Consider the following 20933-nt stretch of genomic DNA (forward strand, 5'->3'; position numbering starts at 1 on the left):
TAGCTCCGGACAGAACCGGTCAGCTCCAGTTTTCCGCAGCTGCGCAGTGGGTGTAAACAGGAAGAGACTGTGTGGCTGGAAGGCACACGGACGATAGAGAGACGAAAAATATTCTACACTTAAATAATAATAAGAGCGAACGGTCGTGAAGAATAATAATATTAGACGAAGATTTCGAATTATGCGACTTTGATACATTTAGATGTTAAGAATATTATTTTTGCTAAAACTATCCGCAGTAGGTCGTCGAGTAATTTCTTTAACAGTACATTTTCTGCTTGGCGGGCTGCACAGAGGTTTTATTTACAGCTAAGCAAGTGACCGCCGATCTTTTAGAATACTCGTCATTTTATTAGATCAGCTTTAATTAATTATTTCACCATTATGCCTGTTTAAAATCCGATTCGTGTTTGCTGTTTCAATAAATACCGTGTTTGAGACATACGATTCGTTACATTTAGACAACCAGTATAATTAAAGAAATGGTTCAGAAGGAGAAACAAGGTGAAACAAAAGCACCAGAAGAGGACAAGAATCCAGCATCAGCTGAAGCTACAGCAGAAAACACAGAAGTCGCGGCCGGAGTAGAAAACGAGAGTGTGTGTCTGGGGAAGTTCATCACCGGTGTGGTGGAAGGTAAGCAATGATGTGTTTAATATTCTAACAAAGAAAAGTTTCTAAGATCTGCGTCTTTGCAAAAAAAAAAATAAATAAATAAAAAAAGGTCCGTGTGTGTGGTCTTCAGTGTCTTTGTCGTTGCTGTATTTTCAGCCATTTTTAAACAGATGTGCTTCTTGCTGTTCGTTACTAAGGAAGCAAAATTTAACAGGTCACTATGTACCGATTTGGAAAGAAGAGTGAAGTAGGTACTTAATTAACAGTGTACAAGGAACATCTGGTAATGTATGCTGTATTTTCCAAGTGTTAAAAGTTCCGATGAAACCATATTTTAAATTTTGAAGGTTGCGGCAGATTTTTAAAATCACAACACTAGTGTCTTTAATGGAAGGTAGTTATGACGTTGGAATGGTTTGTTGGAGCTTGCTAGTACAAGAAAAGGTCGTGTATTCATTCTTACAGTTCCAGCCTCCAGTATGCATCCTAAGCGGCCAGCTTACAGCCTTTTATATTTTTTACATCAATCTTACCTTGACCACACAGACTCTTTTTAAGCTCAATGGATTTGTACATTTATTTTTCTGCATCTTTTGTTCAAAGTTATTTACAAAACACAAAAGCGTGACTTTGCCACCGAACATGCGCGCTGTTTGTAATATGTACATTTAACGTAATTCAGTGTCGGCAATGTGTTTGAACAGGAATGTAAACTCTATCTCATTCCAGGAACTTTTTCTATTATCAGTCAAGTTACTAATTATAATGGGACGTATTGTGTTGTCTTAATTTCAATCGATTTTCATTTAATCGTTTTCTTGACGAAAAAAACACAAGATGATCAGGATATTATTTGCATCTGTGTCTTTCATACAGCATCTATCTCAATAAAATATGTAAAAAGGAAGATCATCATCAGAGAATTACTAATCCGCGCAAGTCCAGAAAATATTTGGATGGTTATCCTAGAAACAAGAAAATCAGTTCTGGAAATGACATATGTGGCCGAAGGAGACAAAACAAGTCACAGAATTAAATAATGCGTTTAATGTATAGCTAAGTAGGCGGTTGGTTAGACTAAAAAATAGCGGCTCTCAAAGTGTCTGTGACTCCTGAGTTAGTTGGTCATCCATTGGCATGGTTTGTACCTCATTATTGTTTGAATGGATGTTAAGGAAAAATAATTAAGCAAGTCACTCATAATTAAGCATTATGTTAAATGAACGTTAACCTCTGCTGCCTCCCCGGGATCTGAGTTTGACAACATCTAATTAGAGCAACAGTGGGATTACTGCAGTTGTTGCGTTCATGTACAAGTAAGGTTTTCACAGTACACATGACAATAATGACCCTATATTTGCCTATATATTTTTGAAATCATGTCCTCCATCTCCTTCACTGTTCCTTTTTAGTTAATTTGTGTGTGTGTGTGTGTGCGCTCATCACTTTTATATTTTGTTTATGTAACTTTTTTGCAGTGCTAGAATAGCAGAATAATACACATTTTTTCTAATGTAGCTATTCAGTATATGACCTATATGCATGTCTTTTAAAGGTCAAGACCTTCTGTTTTCAGGTTGATTGGAATATTGTATTATTTCTTATTTGGCAGACACCTTTATCCAAGGCAAGTTGCAGCATTTGAGAAACACATTTCTTTTGTTTTTCCAATTGAAGCACTGGAAGTTAAAGTGATTACACAGTGTCAATAGCATGATTTGAACCCTCAGGGTTTATAGTCTAAAGCCTTAACCACTATACCACACTTGTCTGCCTTTTGTATTATATTTTGTTACGGCAGTGTTTGATGTAGATCTCCAAAATCAAGTTGTCCTATTTCTTTGAATATTTTGTGTATTACATTTTAGGGTTCATAATCAAATTTATTTGTCATTTGTAAAAAGTGCATTGGAATTCTTGTGCACTTGAACAAATAACATTCATCCATTAATTTAGATAGGAGTTACGTATATTGCTTTGGTGTTCTCTGGTATAGGTTGTGCATCTATAGTTGGTGTTTATATTTTACAATTATTTTTATTGATGTATTTATTCATTTATTGCTGCTGACTAGTGGCATTGTTTTATTTAGTGACTAATAAAATACCCACGCTTCGCAGCGGCGAAGTACTGCATTAAAATTTTTATTAAGAAGAAAATTAAACCTTTTTAAACTGAGGGAAATATGGCAATAATTATTTGTTAAGGATCTCTTTGTATACCATGTTGTCAGTTCAGCCTTCCAGTTGTAACCTGACCAGGCTGTGCGCTGAGCTTACTCTTGAGCATGTAACTTACAGTTGGCCATGTAAACAGTAATTTTGTCTCAAATCTCACAGCTTGGATAGCTGCTGTCATAATCGGTTTGAGTTTCATGATTTGTTTCAATTACAACGGTATTTGCAGGATTTGTTGTGTTGAAGTGACATTCGGCATCTGTCAAGCGTTGTAAGCACACAACCGGTTTCATTGATGAAATCGCATCCAGCTTTTGAGAGTTTAAACATTGATAAACATCAAAGAGTCCACTACTGAAATCGTCACCTGTGAATCTAAGATGTTTAAGAGGCATTGGCAGTTGTTGAAAGGTGTAAAATATTTGACCATTTCGGTAAATTTGAAAGCGACAACCGAACAATTCAGCGGGCAGCCATCAACTCACATGCAGAACCATAGGTGAAGGGCTTAAGCATTTCACTCTTCTAGTGCTCCTGTGTAGTATAATTATCTCCTGTACCGTCATCAGTCCACACCTTAAACCTGTCCCAGTCATTCAATATATAAGACACAATGTTCCTCTGGATATCAAGAGTGAGCCTGATATGGCCGTGCAATATGTAACAAAGAGAATGGAAAAGGTAGGTGCCATCTCCGGGCATGGAAACCACTCGGTAAGTGACAGTTCTTTGATCGATAGTGATCACCTTGATGGACATGGTAATGGGGGTTGGAATGATAAAGGAAATGGGTACCTGAGCAATGTAAAGTAAGTCTAAAATACCTATACAATAACTATAATTGTAATAAACAAACAATAAAACAGCGGAGAAGCCGTGGATTAAGCAAAAAGGCTGTAGTTATCAGTAGGGAGACGTGAATCCCGTGGCGAAGCAAGCAAGGAAGGGAATGTAGAGACTGGAGCGACGGACGGTCTTATATAGGCAGGCATCCAACAACGTCATACGGTGACCGAGCTGCAGGCTAAGGACGTATATATGTACGTAAGTAGGATTCAGTTAGCGTTGGGAACCCGTGTACCAAATTTCTTGAAGATGGGCCCATAAGCAACAAAGACTGTTGAAAAGTTCGATATGGCGGCTGACAGTGACATCATACCACCGAAATAAGTACGTACATTGGTTTCGGTTAGTGCAGGGAAGCCGCCTACCAAATTTCAAGAAGATCGGGCCATAAATAAGAAAGTTCAACATGTCGGACGTTGTTGACCGTTATGACCATTATGCGTAGAATTTCGAAATGAAACCTGCTTAACTGTTGTAAGTAATCTGTAAGGAATGAGCCTGCCAAATTTCAGCCTTCTACCTACACGGGAAGTTGGAGAATTAGTGACGTTGGAAAGTTTAATATGGCGGCCGACAGTGGCGTCATACCACCGAAATAAGTATGCACATCGGTTTTGGTTAGCGCAGGGAAGCCACCTACCAAATTTCGTGAAGATGGGGTCAGCCTTCTACCTACACGGGAAGTTGGAAAATTGGTGACGTTGGAAAGTTCAATATGGCAGCCGACAGTGGCGTCATACCATCGAAATAAGTAAGTACATCGGTTTCGGTTAGCGCAGGGAAGCCTACCAAATTTCGTGAAGATGGGGCCATAAATAAGAAAGTTCAACATGGTGTGCGTTGTCGACCGTTATCGACCGTTGTGACCGTTACGTGTAGAATTTCAAAATGAAACCTGCTTAACTTTTGTAAGTAAGCTGTAAGGAATAAGCCTGCCTAATTTCAGCTTTCTGCCTACATGGGAAGTTTGTGAATTAGTGATAAGTGAGTGAGTGAGGGCTTTGCCTTTTATTAGTATAGATCTACAGTTCTGCTACATTTTTGCTGTTTCTGTGTCATGCAGAATTAGGTACAGAAGGAACTGATGTTAATGCAGGAGTTTTTATTCAAATCTGTTTTTTCAGAACTTATTTTCTGTTTGGCTGTCAATGTCTAGATTAACATTTTTGCCTCCATCTTAGTCTTCTCCGTTCTTCCATCTTGTTGCAAGTGGAATTGAAAGCATAGAAATCTTAGTCTTCTCCATTCTTCCATCTCGTTGCAAATGGAATTGAATGCGTAGAAATTGCATGCAGGCTATATTGTAAAGTTTTCCTAAACATCTCTTTGAAAGCTCCATTTTTGCATTGCTTTTCTTGTGTACATTAGGTACCTGTCCACATTACTAAATAATTTGATATCTCAATTCTAAGTGAAGTTTGGCTCCTTTATATTGCTAGCTAATATATCTGCATTTCCTTTTGCTATATGTCATGACATATTGAATTTTATGGTGACATAGCATGGTGGAACTGTGGATCAAATTCAGTTATGTTTATTTTTGTATAGCATTCTTCACTGAGTATGGGCACCAAGCACTAATGCAGCTTGAGATTAAACCCTTTTCTTTGTTGTTTTTATTGTGAAGTTGGCATGTTCTTTCTGAGTCTGTGTGTTTTTTTTTTTTTTCTTATTGTGCTTGGTTTTTCTTCCCACATTCTCAAAAAATGCTGTTCAGATTAATTGGTAATTCCAAATTTGGGCCTGTGTTACCGGTTTACATTTGTGGGCCCTAGGGTTGATAGGCATCCTTTTGTAATGTGAAAGTCTTCTGCCTTGTGCCTAGGGTAGCCTGGTTTCATCCCCCTGCTAATTCTGCATTTGGTTAACCAGTTTTGAGAATTTTGTGTAACAAAATATGACTTAACAGCATAACTAGTAACAGTTTTAATAATTTATTATGTTAACAATTATTAATAATAAATGTTTTAGTATTTACTAATATTAATCAACAATGCCCGTTTGGACTATTTTTTATTAAGATCCGTGGGAAGAAATGTGCTTTTGCTGGTTGCAGTTTTTTGTTTTTGTCTTAACAACAACTTATTGTTTTGGGCTGTTTTTCAGGCTGTGTTTATATTAACTTTTAATCTTATGTTGTCATTTAAAATTGTATTCTGTGCTTCGCTTTTTACATGTTAATGCAACTTTTTTTCTTAATGCTGCACTTTATTTTCTCTCATTTAACATTTTCCTACATTTTACATTATTTGGATTTTGAGTGGTGGTGATAATTGGTTTTGCAGAAGGAATATTTATTTTGAGAAAAAAAATAAGTTTTTGTTATACTTAAATAAAGTCGAAGTAATCATCACAAACATGTATACATTTGCCTTACAAAATTCTGTTCTAAAGTTGTGTTTTCTATAAATGAAAAAATATATAGGTTGCAAGTCCTTTTATTTTACAACAAACCATATGGGGCTAGTGACTGCCATGGAAAATAAAAGCATAAAAGTTTAACAAATACAGTGGTGTGAAAAACTATTTGCCCCCTTCCTGATTTCTTATTCTTTTGCATGTTTGTCACACAAAATGTTTCTGATCATCAAACACATTTAACCATTAGTCAAATATAACACAAGTAAACACAAAATGCAGTGATGGTTTTTATTATTTAGGGAGAAAAAAAATCCAAACCTACAAGGCCCTGTGTGAAAAGGTAATTGCCCCCTTGTTAAAAAATAACCTAACTGTGGTGTATCACACCTGAGTTCAATTTCCGTAGCCACCCCCAGGCCTGATTACTGCCACACCTGTTTCAATCAAGAAATCACTTAAATAGGAGCTGCCTGACACAGAGAAGTAGACCAAAAGCACCTCAAAAGCTAGACATCATGCCAAGATCCAAAAAAATTCAGGAACAAATGAGAACAGAAGTAATTGAGATATATCAGTCTGGTAAAGGTTATAAAGCCATTTCTAAAGCTTTGGGATTCTAGCGAACCACAGTGAGAGCCATTATCCACAAATGGCAAAAACATGGAACAGTGGTGAACCTTCCCAGGAGTGGCTGGCCGACCAAAATTACCCCAAGAGCAGAGACGACTCATCCGAGAGGTCACAAAAGACCCCAGGACAACGTCTAAAGAACTGCAGGCCTCGCTTGCCTCAATTAAGGTCAGTGTTCACGACTCCACCATAAGAAAGAGACTGGGCAAAAACGGCCTGCATGGCAGATTTCCAAGACGCAAACCACTGTTACGCAAAAAGAACATTAGGGCTCGTCTAAATTTTGCTAAGAAACATCTCAATGATTGCCAAGACTTTTGGGAAAATACCTTGTGGACTGATGAGACAAAAGTTGAACTTTTTGGAAGGCAAATGTCCGTTACATCTGGCGTAAAAGGAACACAGCATTTCAGAAAAAGAACATCATACCAACAGTAAAATATGGTGGTGGTAGTGTGATGGTCTGGGGTTGTTTTGCTGCTTCAGGACCTGGAAGGCTTGCTGTGATAGATGGAACCATGAATTCTACTGTCTACCAAAAAATCCTGAAGGAGAATGTCCGCCATCTGTTCGTCAACTCAAGCTGAAGCGATCTTGGGTGCTGCAACAGGACAATGACCCAAAACACACCAGCAAATCCACCACTGAATGGCCGAAGAAAAACAAAATGAAGACTTTGGAGTGGCCTAGTCAAAGTCCTGACCTGAATCCAATTGAGATGCTATGCCATGACTTTAAAAAGGCGGTTCATGCTAGAAAACCCTCAAATAAAGCTGAATTACAACAATTCTGCAAAGATGAGTGAGCCAATATTTTTCCAGAGCGCTGTAAAAGACTCATTGCAAGTTATCGCAAGCGCTTGATTGCAGTTATTGCTGCTAAGGGTGGCCCAACCAGTTATTAGGTTGAGGGGGCAATTACTTTTTCACACATGGCCTTGTAGGTTTGGATTTTTTTTCTCCCAAAATAATAAAAACCATCTTTTTAAAACTGCATTTTGTGTTTACTTGTGTTATATTTGACTAATGGTTAAATGTGTTTGATGATCAGAAACATTTTGTGTGACAAACATGCAAAAGAATAAGAAATCAGGAAGGGGGCAAATAGTTTTTAACACCACTGTATATACATTTTTCGAGGCAAGAAAGTTGTTGTAAATTATTGTTGAATATTGATGTGGATCTTGCGGTTACACACACATTGTAAAATAGCTTATAAATGCTATTCTTAAAGAAGATGAGCTGTGCACGCTATCTCAATGCTATTCCTCTTCCGCAATAACTTTTCACCCTCCTTGGGGCATGGTTTCCTCCCAGAAGACTAAATCGCTGTGAACTGTTTATGCTTCATTGTTTTTGTTGATATACTTTCATATTTATGTGAGAACTTACAGAAGCATATAGACAACAAATTCTTAGAAAAATAGTTTGAGGAATATGTAATAAAATCATTATTTCCAGATCCTTTTGTTGTGATAAACGTGCATTGGAAATTTTTGGACACTTAAAGAGGACATATTGGACAATTTTTAATGTGTTTATTTTCTGTTTGAACCCCATGCACCATAACATTCATTATAAATTCACTGTCATTTTTAAAATTTGTTCAAAATGCTGAACTTTAGAACAAAATTTCTTTTGGCAAATGTGTGTGTGTGTGTGTATATATGTATATGTATATATGTATGTATATATATATATACTGTGTGCACAATTATTAGGCAAGTGAGTATTTTGACCATATCATCATTTTTAATGCGTATATTCCAACTCCAAGCTGTATTAACTTGAATGCTTATTGGATTTAAGCACGTCGGGTGATGTGTATTTGTGTAATGAGGGAGGGTGTGGCCTAAGGAGATCAACACCCTATATCAAGGTGTGCAGAATTATTAGGCAGCTAGCTTTCCTCAGGCAAAATGGGCCAAAAAAGAGATTTAACTGACTCTGAAAAGTCAAAAATTGTAAAAAGTCTTTCAGAGGGATGCAGCACTTTTGGAATTGCTAAGATATTGGTGTGTGATCACAGAACCATCAAACATTTTGTTGCAAATAGTCAACAGGGTCGCAAGAAACGTGTTGAGAACAAAAGACGCAAATTAGCTGCCAAAGATTTGAGAAGAATCAAACGTGAAGCTACCAGGAACCCATTATCCTCCAGTACTTTCATATTCCAGAGCTGCAACCTACCTGGAGTGCCCAGAAGTACAAGGTGTTCAGTGCTCAAAGACATGGCCAAGGTAAGGAGGGCTGAAACCCAACCACCACTGAACAAGAAACATAAGTTGAAACGTCAAAACTGGGCCAAGAAATATCTGAAGACAGATTTTTTTCAAAGGTTTTATGGACCGATGAGATGAGAGTGACTCTTGATGGACCAGATGGATGGACCTGTGGATCAGTAATGGGCACAGAGCTCCACTCCAACGTGGAGGTGGGGTACTGGTATGAGCTGGTATTTTTAAAGATGAGCTAGTTGGACCTTTTGCATTGAAGATGAACTCAAAATCAACTCCCAAACCTACTGCCAGTTTTTCAAGACACTTTCTTCAAACAGTGATACAGGAAAAGACCATGATTTTTATGCAGGCCAATGCTCCATCACTTGCATCGAAGTTCTCCACTGCGTGGCCAGCCAGTAAAGGCCTTAAAGATGAAGGAATAATGACATGGCCCCCCTTCCTCATCTGACCTAAACCCTATCGAGAACTTGTGGGCACTTCTTAAACGCTAGATTTACGGGGAAGAAAAACAATACACCTCTCTGAAGAGTGTCTGGGAGACTGTAGTCATTGCTCCACAAAAAGCTGATCGTCAACAGATCAAGAAACTGACAGACTCCATGAATGGAAAGGCTTATGACTGTTATTGGAAAGAAGGGTGGCTATATTGGTCATTGATTGATTGATTTATTTTTTTTGAAATGTCAGAGATGTTTATTTGTAAATTTTGAGGTGTTTGTTTATTATTCTCACTATAACAGATGAAAATAAATAAGTGAGATGGGAAAATTTTCATTTTTCCTTTAGTTGCATAATAAATCTGCACACTAATAGTTGCCTAATAATTGTGCACATATGTATTCCCCTGATGATGATCACACTCACATTTCCGTTGTGAAACATTCAGGTTTCAGGTTTATTAACATTTTGGATTGACTGATAGCACTGTGTTTGTTACATATTAAAATTAATCCTCAAAAATACAACTTGCCTAATAATTCTGCACTCCCTGTATATATATTATACTAGCAAAATACCCGCGCTTCGCAGTGGCAAAGTACTGCCTTGAAATTTTTATTAAGAAGAAAAGTAAACCTTTTTAAACTGAGGGAAAATATGGCAATAATTATTTGTTAAGGATCTCTTTGTATGCCACCTTGTCAGTTCGGCCCCCCAATTACAATATGACCAAGTTGTGCGCTGAGCTTACTCTTGAGCATGCAACGTACAGTTGGCCGTGTGAACAGTAATCTTGTTTCAAATCTCACAGCTTGGATTGCTGCTGTCATAATCGGTTTGAGTTTCATGATTTGTTTCAATTACGACAGTATTTGTAGGACTTGTGTTGAAGAGACATTCAGCATCTGTCAAACGTTGTAAGCATGCAACCGGTTTCATCAATAACTTCACATCCAGCTTTTGAGAGTTTAAACATTCATAAACATCAAAGTGTCCACTACTGAAATCGTCACCTGTGAATCTAAGATGTTTAAGAGTCATTGGTGGTTGTCCAAAGTTGTAAAATATTTGGCCATTTCGGTACACTTGAAAGCAACAACCAAACAATTCAGCGGCAGCCATCAACTCACATGCAGAACCATAAGTGAAGGGCTTAAGCATTTCACTCTTATAGTGCTCCTGTGTAGTATAATTATCTCCTGTACCGTCATCAGTCCACACCTTGAACCTGTCCCGGTCATTCAATACATAAGACACAATGTTCCTCCGGATATCAAGAGTGAGCCTGATATGGCCGTGCAATATATAACACAGAGAATGGAAAAGGCAGGCGCCATCTCCCGGCATGGAAACCACTCGGTAAGTGACAGTTCTTTGATCGATGGTGATCACCTCGATAGACATGTTAATGGGGGTACAGTTGGAACAATAAAGGAAATTGGTACCTGAACAATGTAAACTAAGTCTAAAATACCTACACAATAACTATAAGTGTAATAAATGAATAATAAAACAGCGGTGAAGCCGTGGATTAAATAAAAAGGCTGCAGTTATCAGCAGGGAGACGTGAATACCGTGGCGAAGCGAGGAAGGAAATGAAGAGACCGGATTGACGGACGGCCTTATTTAGGCAGGCAGCCAACAATGTGGGAAGCGTGGGGATGGGGGACCCAACGCTGCCTCACACAGTGACTGAGCTGCAGGCCATGGACATATATATGTACGTAAGTAGGATTCAGTTAGCATTGGGAACTTGAAGATGGGCCCATAGGTAACAGTGGATCTCCATTTAGCATGAAACCACTTAAACTGTTACTGAGAAATTTTTAAATGCTGGACGTATTGTTTAAAATAGTTTTTTGCCCCCCAACAATAAAGTGGTAGCACAGTTAAAAATATTTGTTTCACTGTTTTTGTAATACAGTAAAATATAGATATTCAAATAATTATGCAGTAATAAGTAAGAGTAGGTTTTGTATGTTTCAAGTTGAAGTTAGGTGTTCATAAGCACAGTGTATATATGTATCACATATATATTGCATATATATATATATATATATTGCATATATATATATATATATATATATACACACACACAGTGCATCCGGAAAGTATTCACAGCGCATCTCTTTTTCCACATTTTGTTATGTTACAGCCTTATTCCAAAATGGATTAAATTCATTTTTCCTCAAAATTCTACGCACAACACCCCATAATGACAATGTGAAAAAAGTTCACTTGAGGTTTTTGCAAATTTATTAAAAGTAAAAAAACTGAGAAATCACATGTACATAAGTATTCACAGCCTTTGCTCAATACTTTGTAGGTGCACCTTTGGCAGCAATTACAGCCTCAAGTCTTTTTGAATATGATGCCACAAGCTTGGCACACCTATCCTTGGCCAGTTTCGCCCATTACTCTTTGCAGCACCTCTCAGGCTCCATCAGGTTGGATGGGAAGTTTCGGTGTACACCCATTTTAAGATCTCTCCAGAGATGTTTAATCGGATTCAAGTCTGGGCTCTGGCTGGGCCACTCAAGGACATTCACAGAGTTGTCTTGAAGCCACTCCTTTGATATCTTGGCTGTGTGCTTAGGGTCTTTGTCCTGCTGAAAGATGAACTGTCGCCCCAGTCCGAGGTCAAGAGCGCTCTGGAGCAGGTTTTCATCCAGGATGTCTCTGTACATTGCTGCAGTCATCTTTCCCTTTATCCTGACTAGTCTCCCAGTTCCTGCTGCTGAAAAACATCCCTACAGCATGATGCTGCCACCACCTTGCTTCACTGTAGGGATGGTATTGGCCTGGTGATGAGCGGTGCCTGGTTTCCACCAAACATGACTCCTGGCATTCACACCACAGAGTTCAATCTTTGTCTCATCAGACCAGAGAATTTTGTTTCTCATGGTCTGAGAGTCCTACAGGTGCCTTTTGGCAAATTCCAGGCTGGCTGCCATGTGCCTTTTACTAAGGAGTAACTTCCGTCTGGCCTCTCTACCATACAGGCCTGATTGGTGGATTGCTGCAGAGATGGTTGTCCTTCTGGAATGTTCTCCTCTTTCAACAGAGGACCTCTGGAGCTCAGACAGAGTGACCATCGGGTTCTTGGTCACCTCCTTGACTAAGGCCCTTCTCCCCTGATCACTCAGTTTAGATAGCCCGCTAGCTCTAGGAAGAGTCCTGGTGGTTTCGAACTTCTTCCACTTACGGATGATGAAGGCCACTGTGCTCCTTGGAACCTTCAAAGCAGCAGAAATTTTTCTGTAACCTTCCCCAGATTTGTGCCTTGAGACAATTCTGTCTCGGAGGTCTACAGACAATTCTTTTGACTTCATGCTTGGTTTGTGCTCTGACATGGACTGTCGACTGTGGGACCTTCTATAGACAGGTGTGTGCCTTTCCAAATCATGTCCAATCAACTGAATTTACCACAGGTGGACTCCAATTAAGCTGCAGAAACATCTCAAGGATGATCAGGGGAAACAGGATGCACCTGAGCTCAATTTTGAGCTTCATGGCAAAGACTGTGAATACTTATGTACATGTGCTTTCTCAATATTTTTATTTTTAATAAATTTGTAAAAACCTCAAATAACCTTTTTTCACATTGTCATTATGGGGTGTTGTGTGTAGAATTTTGAGGAAAAAAATGAATTTAATCCAATTTGGAATAAGGCTGTAACATAACAAAATGTTGGAAAGTGATGCGCTGTGAATACTTTCTGGATGCACTGTGTGTATATACACACAAATATATACATATATTAATACAGTGGTACCTCAGTAAACATCCTTAATCTGTTCCAGATCATTTGACTTATACCAAACAGGATATATACCAAACAAATTTTTCCCATAAGAAATAAAGGTAAAATGATTAATCCGTTCCCATGAAAAAAAATCCTATTGTTATTGGCATATTATACATTGATGTTTGTATAAAATAATTTAAACACTGCTTAATACTAAAATGCATAAATACAAAAGCAATTAGATGAAATAAATTAAAATTTAACCTAACTTTACTTTTTAATGACGTCTTTGTTTTTCACAATCGTAGATAACGTTGTTCTTGGCATATGGTATGCAGCAGCCAAGTTCCGGATACGCATGTCACCTTCATACTTTTCAACAAGCAATTCAAATTTACATGAAACAAACACAAAATCACGTGAAAATTCACATATAGTTATAGCACGGGTTGTTCACTGAATGCTAGCAACTGGTGTACTGATGCCCGTGGGCAGTCGTGGCTTTGTCTCGAGAGAGGTAAACAAGGGTAGTGCACGATGTTCTGGCACGCCAGTTGTATTCAAAGCAAAATTTTTCGCGTCCAAACAGGACGTATACCAAGTTGGACTTATTCCAAAGCGGATGTATACCAAGGTACCACTGTGTGTGTGTGTGTGTGTGTATATATATACACGCACGCACACACACAACAAAATACCGCGCTTCGGCGAAGTACTGCCTTAAAATTTTTATTAAGAAGAAAAGTAAACCTTTTTAAACTGAGGGAAATTATGCCAATAATTATTTGTTAAGGATCTCTTGAGCATGCAACGTACAGATGGCCGTATGAAAAGCAATCTTGCCTCAAATCTCACAGCTTGGATTGCTGCTGTCATAATCAGTTTGAGTTTCGTGGTTTGTTTCAGTTACGTTAGTATTTGCAGGACTTGTTGTGTTGAAGTGAAATTCGGCATATATCACTATATCTACAGAATACAATATATGCAGTTGGCAACACACAAAAATATGTATTTCATTATTATTAATACCAAGTATTACACTAAGGAAAATTATTGTCAGCAGTTTTGGAATAATTATGTACCCCAAATTCAGATCTAGAAGTCGCAGGTGGTTACTGGAGGTCAAAATAGAACACTGTTCATGTGGTTGTGCTGCAGGTTTGAGTAAGAAACCAGTATTGTTCGACTCGCTCCAGTAAAAATCAGACAGGTTTGATTTTGCTTTTAGTCATATGATAGGGCTCAGTGTGCAAGATACACCCAATGAATGCTCATTAGGAAGTACAGTGCATATAATGTAACTATGAGGAATAAGGAAGGTGGGTGTTTTGAACTTCTAAAATCAAATGAGAGGCCTATTTGTCTGATGCTTTGTGTTTTAGTTATCACAATAGAATGGAGAAAAGAATAAAGGGAAGAGATTGTGGCTCCGTCAGGTAGCATGTTAGTGGTTGTCAGAAAAAGGGTAAAGCTAACAATACTGTAGAAATGTGAAACTCTTCTGGAAACTCATCCTGCATTTTTGTAATTTGACATGCCCAGCAATATATATAGTTATGTAAATTACCATTATCTGCTAATGAGATCACCAACTGCTTTTGTCTGGCAACTAAACTAGAAGCCATGTGGTGTGTCATTGGTTTTTCTAATAGGATAATTCAGATGTATAGTAAGTTTCACAAGGATCAGTGTATCTTAAGATCACATGAAATATTAATGTAAATTATGAATGCCAGGGCTTCATTTCTCAACACACACTTCAACCAAAAGTACTTTGACTTGGCCCATGAAAACTATGCATCACTGTTTTTATTTTAACAATTAATGGTCTATGGTTTTGTATTGGTTGATTTTGCACGTCTTGATATGTATTTTGTTGTCGCACCTATTTTATAAGTTAAAGAATGTGTCCTGTTTTTTCAGCCACCCTTTTGGATTTAATGATTAGTACCTTAATAAAAAGTTTACATTATAGGAAGGACTCTGGATTCAGTTTCAGCCAACCAATATAATCATGTGTCAAGATCAGACATACTGTATTTGTATAAACAGTCTTATTCGTCTTTCATTAAGTGGTAGCATTATTTAGTAAAAGAGGAGGAGTATGAGGTTTTGAGTGAATGCTCTTTATGAGAGTTGATAAACTCCTGCATATGAAATATTCATTTCAGAGATCAGTACCACTTTAATATGCTTTGTTATGTGAAGTCTCCCACAGACTTCTCTGCTTATTTTCACTAGAAAAGTGGACTTTCTATCTCCTGGTAGTCCCATCCCTTCCGAGGATAAAAACATTTATGTTGCTTCAATAAACCCCAGCTTTCAGCATATGCACTTTGTAGAATATTTTTATTGCAGTCCTTACAAATGTTATGCAGTGAGCCTAGCAGAGTTTATTTTTGACTCCTGCTGGAAATTCCCAGTTAATTTGTTTTTTAGCTTCTGTAAATCCTTTCTTTTATTTTTTTCTTTCCATGGCACAGAACACTGGAATCTTGGGCAGATACATTCTGAAGGGAGACTCTGGTGTAGGTGGGGATCTGACTGGAGGGTGGTCTGCATCAGGATTTCAGATGTCCAGTTTCAAGTTATCTGAAGGATGCTGTGTATTTTGCACGCTACACTCAATTCTATGCCTAAAGTGGTAGCAGCTCAAATGTAGAGTCTAATGGAGTGGTGTGCAGGAATCTGCCTATTTTGTGTATCCGTATCTTACTGTAGCTTTAACTGTATGTGATTTGCAGTCAGTTATAAACATGGTTCCTCTCTATATTTTCTTAGGACTTTTATACGGAGTATGTTCTATTATTTGGCTAAATATCTTTGTAATGAGTAATGTGGCTGTAGGGGGTAAAGATAGGTGTTGCTTTTAATTAGAATTGCCACTAACAATTCTGTTATACTTTACCAGTGTGATATTTTTTTTCCCTCCTCTTCTTAGATGGGTTGGAATGTTTTTCTTGCTTTTGCCACTGTTGATGTAATAATAAAGTATAGAGATACATGTACAAATGTACAGTCCCTGACAAAAGTCTTGTCGCTTGTGTACAAATTGACCTGAAGTGCCGCTAAAATATATTTCTAATCAAGATTGTGTTACAAGAAATGGGTCATTTTAATCTCATCAGCTTTTGTAATGTTTCAGTGCAAAACGAAACTGACAAAAAGTATTCTAATATTCACAGCTTGGTAAAGCCCACTGAGTCAATTTTTGGCAAGACATAAGTGTTGTCGCCTTGTCATATGAGCTTTTCACCTGTGACAAATAATGGATCAATTAGGTCTCGGGTGTGTATAAAAAGATCCCCAGTACACTAGACCTTCACATCAACTGCAACTAGACCTCTGCAAACATGCCTAAGATTCACCCTGAGACTAAAGTGTTGATTATCAAGAGGCTGAAGACCAAATCCACTGCTGATGTGGCAAACACCTTCAATGTGTCTCAGCGTCAAGTTCAGAAGATTAAAAAAAAAGATTTGAATAGACTGGAGACATTTTTGACAAGCCCAGGTCAGGAAGACCCCGCAAGACAACTGCTCCAGAGGACCGTTTGTTGGCTCGAAAATCCAAGGCCAGCCCGTTTTCCACTGCAGCAGAGCTCCACCTGAAGTCCCTGTGTCAACCAGAACAGTTTGTCGAATTCTGTCTTGAAATGGCCTCCATGGTCGAATCAGTGCCCATAACACAGCACTAAACAAAAGACAATTGAAAAACCGTGTGGCATTTGCCAAGGCCCCCACAGCCTGCTAAAAGGATGGACGCTGGAAAAGTGTCAGAAGGTGGATTTTTCAGATGAATCTTCTGTTGAATTACACCACAGTCACCGCAAATATTTCAGGAGACCTACTGGAACCCGCATGGAGCTGAGATTTACTAAAAAAACAGTGAAGTTTGGTGGAGGCAAAATCATGGTCTGGGGTTACATTCAGTATGGGGGTATGTGAGGGATCTGCAGGGTGGAAGGCAACATCAATAGTCTAAAATACCAAGAAATCTTAGCTACCTCTTATATTCCCAACCATAAAAAAGGCCAAATTCTGCAGCAGGATGGTGCTCCATCGCATACTTCCATCTCCACATCAAAGTTCCTTAAAGCGAAGAAGATCAAGATGCTCCAGGATTGGCCAGCCCAGTCACCAGACATGAACATCATTGAGCATATGTGGGGTAGGATGAAAGAGTAAGCATGGAAGATGAAACCAAAGAATATTGATGAACTCTGGGAGGCATGCAAGACTGTTTTCTTTGCTATTCCTGATGACTTCATCAATAAATTGTATGAATCCTTGCCAAACCGCATGAATGCGGTCCTTCAAGCTCATGGAAGTCATACAAGATATTAAATTTGGATCTCACAGCACCACTAATTAATTTGCTGACCATTTGACTGCTAAATAAATAAATAACTCAACATATTCCATTCAATATTTTTGCATGCTCCGCTGCATAAGGGTAACATGCTAACATTGGTGACTAAAAAATCCAAGGCTTTTGAAGTAACTGCTACATTTCACTCATATCATTTAGACTGCTTAATCAGCTTGTGCATACTTTTACATGCCATAATGACTTTTTCAGATGAGAAAATTGTATGGATACACATTTCCAAGCACATGTCACTCATGCTAACACCATAGCTTTCTGCAGTTTGCACCTTTGTCACACATTTATAACAAATTGTATAGCCCAGTTTGGGTCAGACATGTTTGTGATGTGTCCTTATATGAGTAGTAAAATTACCTGAGTTCATCAAAGCACAAATTCTGTGGGGATTGATATACTACCCTGTATTTAATATACTGTTTACTGCATTAGTATGATTTGAGGTGTAGTCTGTAAACAGCAGTGTTAATGCCTCACAGAGTTTCTGTTTCAGTGGTACAAAAATATAAATAATATTCCCAGTGAGTCCTACCTGTGAAGCAGTCAAACTGAGGGGACTGACAGCAAAGGTGCGCATAAGAAAGGCGGCGAGAGGAGGGAATGATGGAGACAAGCTTGTGAGGATTAGGGACTACAGCATTAGTTTGAAATGTCATAATGAAAATAAGTGGTGAGGAAAAGAGTGTCATGCTTTTTCGGGGTATGGGGGCATGTGATTCAATATGGTGGAGGTATATATAATGCTGTGGCAGTGTTTAATGCTAAATGCAGTTTCAGTGGTCATGTACAGCAGGTTGATGCCTCACATTATGGCATATGTTGGATCTACATTAAATCTGTAACAGATGCAAATTAGATTTTGTATGAGATTTATGGTGCTTTGGTCAGGATGAATTCCTGTTCTTAACACTGTTTTAAAATGGTTTGATAAATTTCAGTGTATTGATAGTGTGAAGGACATGTTTGTTGGACCATTGAGAACTGTAAGAACACCAGAAAATATCAAAAGGGTAAGAGAGGCTGTAAAGCTTTGCCCTTTACATTCAGCATGATGCTAGTCTATAACATTTCAAACTTGAATACTCAGTGAATTCTTCAAGAATTACATTATTTACCCATGTAGTACATAAATAGTGTATACATTTTTAAGTAATTTAGCCACGCTTCTTAACATTTTGTACTTTGTTGAATTGCTAAATTAACACCGAGGTATGCTAAACAGTTTGCAGACTCTTTTCGAAGAATGTATTGTTATTGGTGGGTCTCATTTGAAAAACATCGTTTAAAAAACATTTAAGACAAGGTAAGTAAACTACATCAATTCATTTTTTTTTTATTACTTTACCTGGCATCATGTGTCAAGTGACCATTTATACTATCCTTTCAAAAATAATCATATCCTTGTGTTGCACATCTTATGAAGAAAAAATTATTTCTCTCAGCCTAACAAAACCTCTCACTAAGCATTTACACTGGCAATGATATGCCTCAGATATCTATTCTCTGTTTTGAGTGATGATTTTTGTTTTATTAATAATTTTGCATTCATCTTTTGTATTATAATTTTAATATAATATTCATGCCGGAAATATGCTTAAATGGAAACAGTTTTTTCTGTTTTTTTTTTATTATATGTTCATTGGTATGTTTTATATGTATGACTCTTCTGTCATTATGGCAAGAATAATCTTCTTAGGTCACAATATGGTATTGATTTTCTTGTTTGGGTCCTCAAATTAAAAAGTGCAAGGACCCCTGGATAGCCTGACTGAGCCATTTAAATATCTGTAGATGCAAGTGTACAGCTATCTAGATCTGAGTATGTATATCTTCCAATGTTTATTTTTCTTTGTTTTTGATCTATATACTGAATGGTTATTTTTGTAGGTTTCTATGGTCGGCCATGGACTATGGAACAACGTAAAGAGCTTTTTAGAAGGTAAGATAAGTTTGGATTTTAGCAGTAAATTTTCACTGTGAAGTTTTTGTATTATTGTAAAGAAATACTACTATTAAATACACCTAAATTCTAAGAGCTGCTTTCATATGTTTGACAAAGGTAATGTAATTTGTCAGAGTGCATGGCATTCTGACAGATGCCAGCTACTTCAAACTTGTAATGGAGTCCCTTGTGCAATTCTCATCCTTATTTGTTTGAAGTTTATTATAACCCTTTGACATCACCATTTTAGTATTTTCAGTGTCAGCAATGCACATTTAGCTGCCTCAGCCAGCATACAGTGTCATACAATTAGTGTCCTGTCTTGCTTTACTTTTGGCTAGGCACATAATGCCTAAAACAATGAAGTGTAATTAAATATATTCAGGTCCCCTTTATTAAGTTTTTACTGCATTTGTATAGGAGAAAAAAAGAACCCATTCAGTTTAATCCTGTCTGTTGTCCCTTGACTGATGGCTTCTGCCGGCAGCACTCAGTCAGTGTCCCATACTACAAACTTGTCAAATCATGCCCACATACCCCCAAGTATTTTGCACAAGCTGTGTTTTGTGTATTTTGCTTGTGACATGCTTTAATATTTTGTTCTGTGTTGTTTGTTAACTTGGTAGATTCCTGGTAAACACTAAACCTTTATTTCACAAAATTGTGAAAAATATGAATAAAAATAAAAACATTTGCTAAATAAAAATTATAAAGTGTTCAGTCTCTTCCTGTGCATTCCCTGTGCAGAGAGAGACAGATACACACACGCACACACAGGCGCGTGTGCGTCACGCACTCACACACACACACACACACACACACACACACACGACAGACAGACAGACAGACAGACAGAGACACAGAGGCGCGCGCTTAAGAGACACACACGCAGTCCCGTGAGAGAGACGGACACACACAGGTGCGTGCGTGCATTGTTGCAGTGTTACTTCTCTTGGTTGTTTATTAAATTACAGATTTTTCAAATGTTCATTTTTTTTTCCCTGTGCTTAAAACTCATTAAAGAAGGTGTTTTAGCGAGCGGGTCATAAGGCTATAGCGCAAATTCTTGCAGTGTTAGTTTTCTCTGTTGTTCAAGGTTTTCTTAGTATTATTCAATGTTTTTACATTTAGTTTACTATTACACTGTGCTTTCTATGGTATCGTTAACTATATTTGTGCTTAAAAACTTAAAAATATATATTTACATACAGTTAATACGGTCTGGAATGGATTAATTGTATTTACATACAATCCTATGGGGGAAATTACTTTGGTTCATGACCAAATCGGGTTACAACCAGAGTTTTAGAACGAATTATGGTCGTGAACCGAGGTTCCACTGTATTACTGTCAGACAAAATTACAGGCATTTTACGTAAATACAAACCAGTATTACTGAGAGAGAAAATTAAAGGCACACAATACAGTGACGATTATTACAGCCACATACAAGGTCCCTTGCCATTTAATATAGACTGTTCCTACTAATGTTTATGCACTACTGTTCTAGCGCCCGTTATTTTAACGGGCTTAATTTCAAGTATATA

General features: G+C 37.8%; 1 protein-coding gene across 1 annotated transcript in view; it reads left to right on the forward strand.

The window, feature by feature from the left end:
* The window catches only part of oga (O-GlcNAcase), a 52022-nt gene continuing 31089 nt past the window's right edge, over window positions 1–20933 (forward strand). The window contains exons 1-2 of the mRNA XM_039775263.1: window positions 1–636; window positions 19332–19383. Coding sequence (XP_039631197.1) covers window positions 483–636; window positions 19332–19383 — 206 coding nt within the window. The 5' untranslated portion in view covers window positions 1–482. The remainder of the gene's footprint in view (window positions 637–19331; window positions 19384–20933) is intronic.

The sequence above is a fragment of the Polypterus senegalus genome, chromosome 1 (genome assembly GCF_016835505.1).
Source record: "Polypterus senegalus isolate Bchr_013 chromosome 1, ASM1683550v1, whole genome shotgun sequence".
In the NCBI taxonomy this organism is placed as follows: Eukaryota; Metazoa; Chordata; class Cladistia; order Polypteriformes; family Polypteridae; genus Polypterus; species Polypterus senegalus.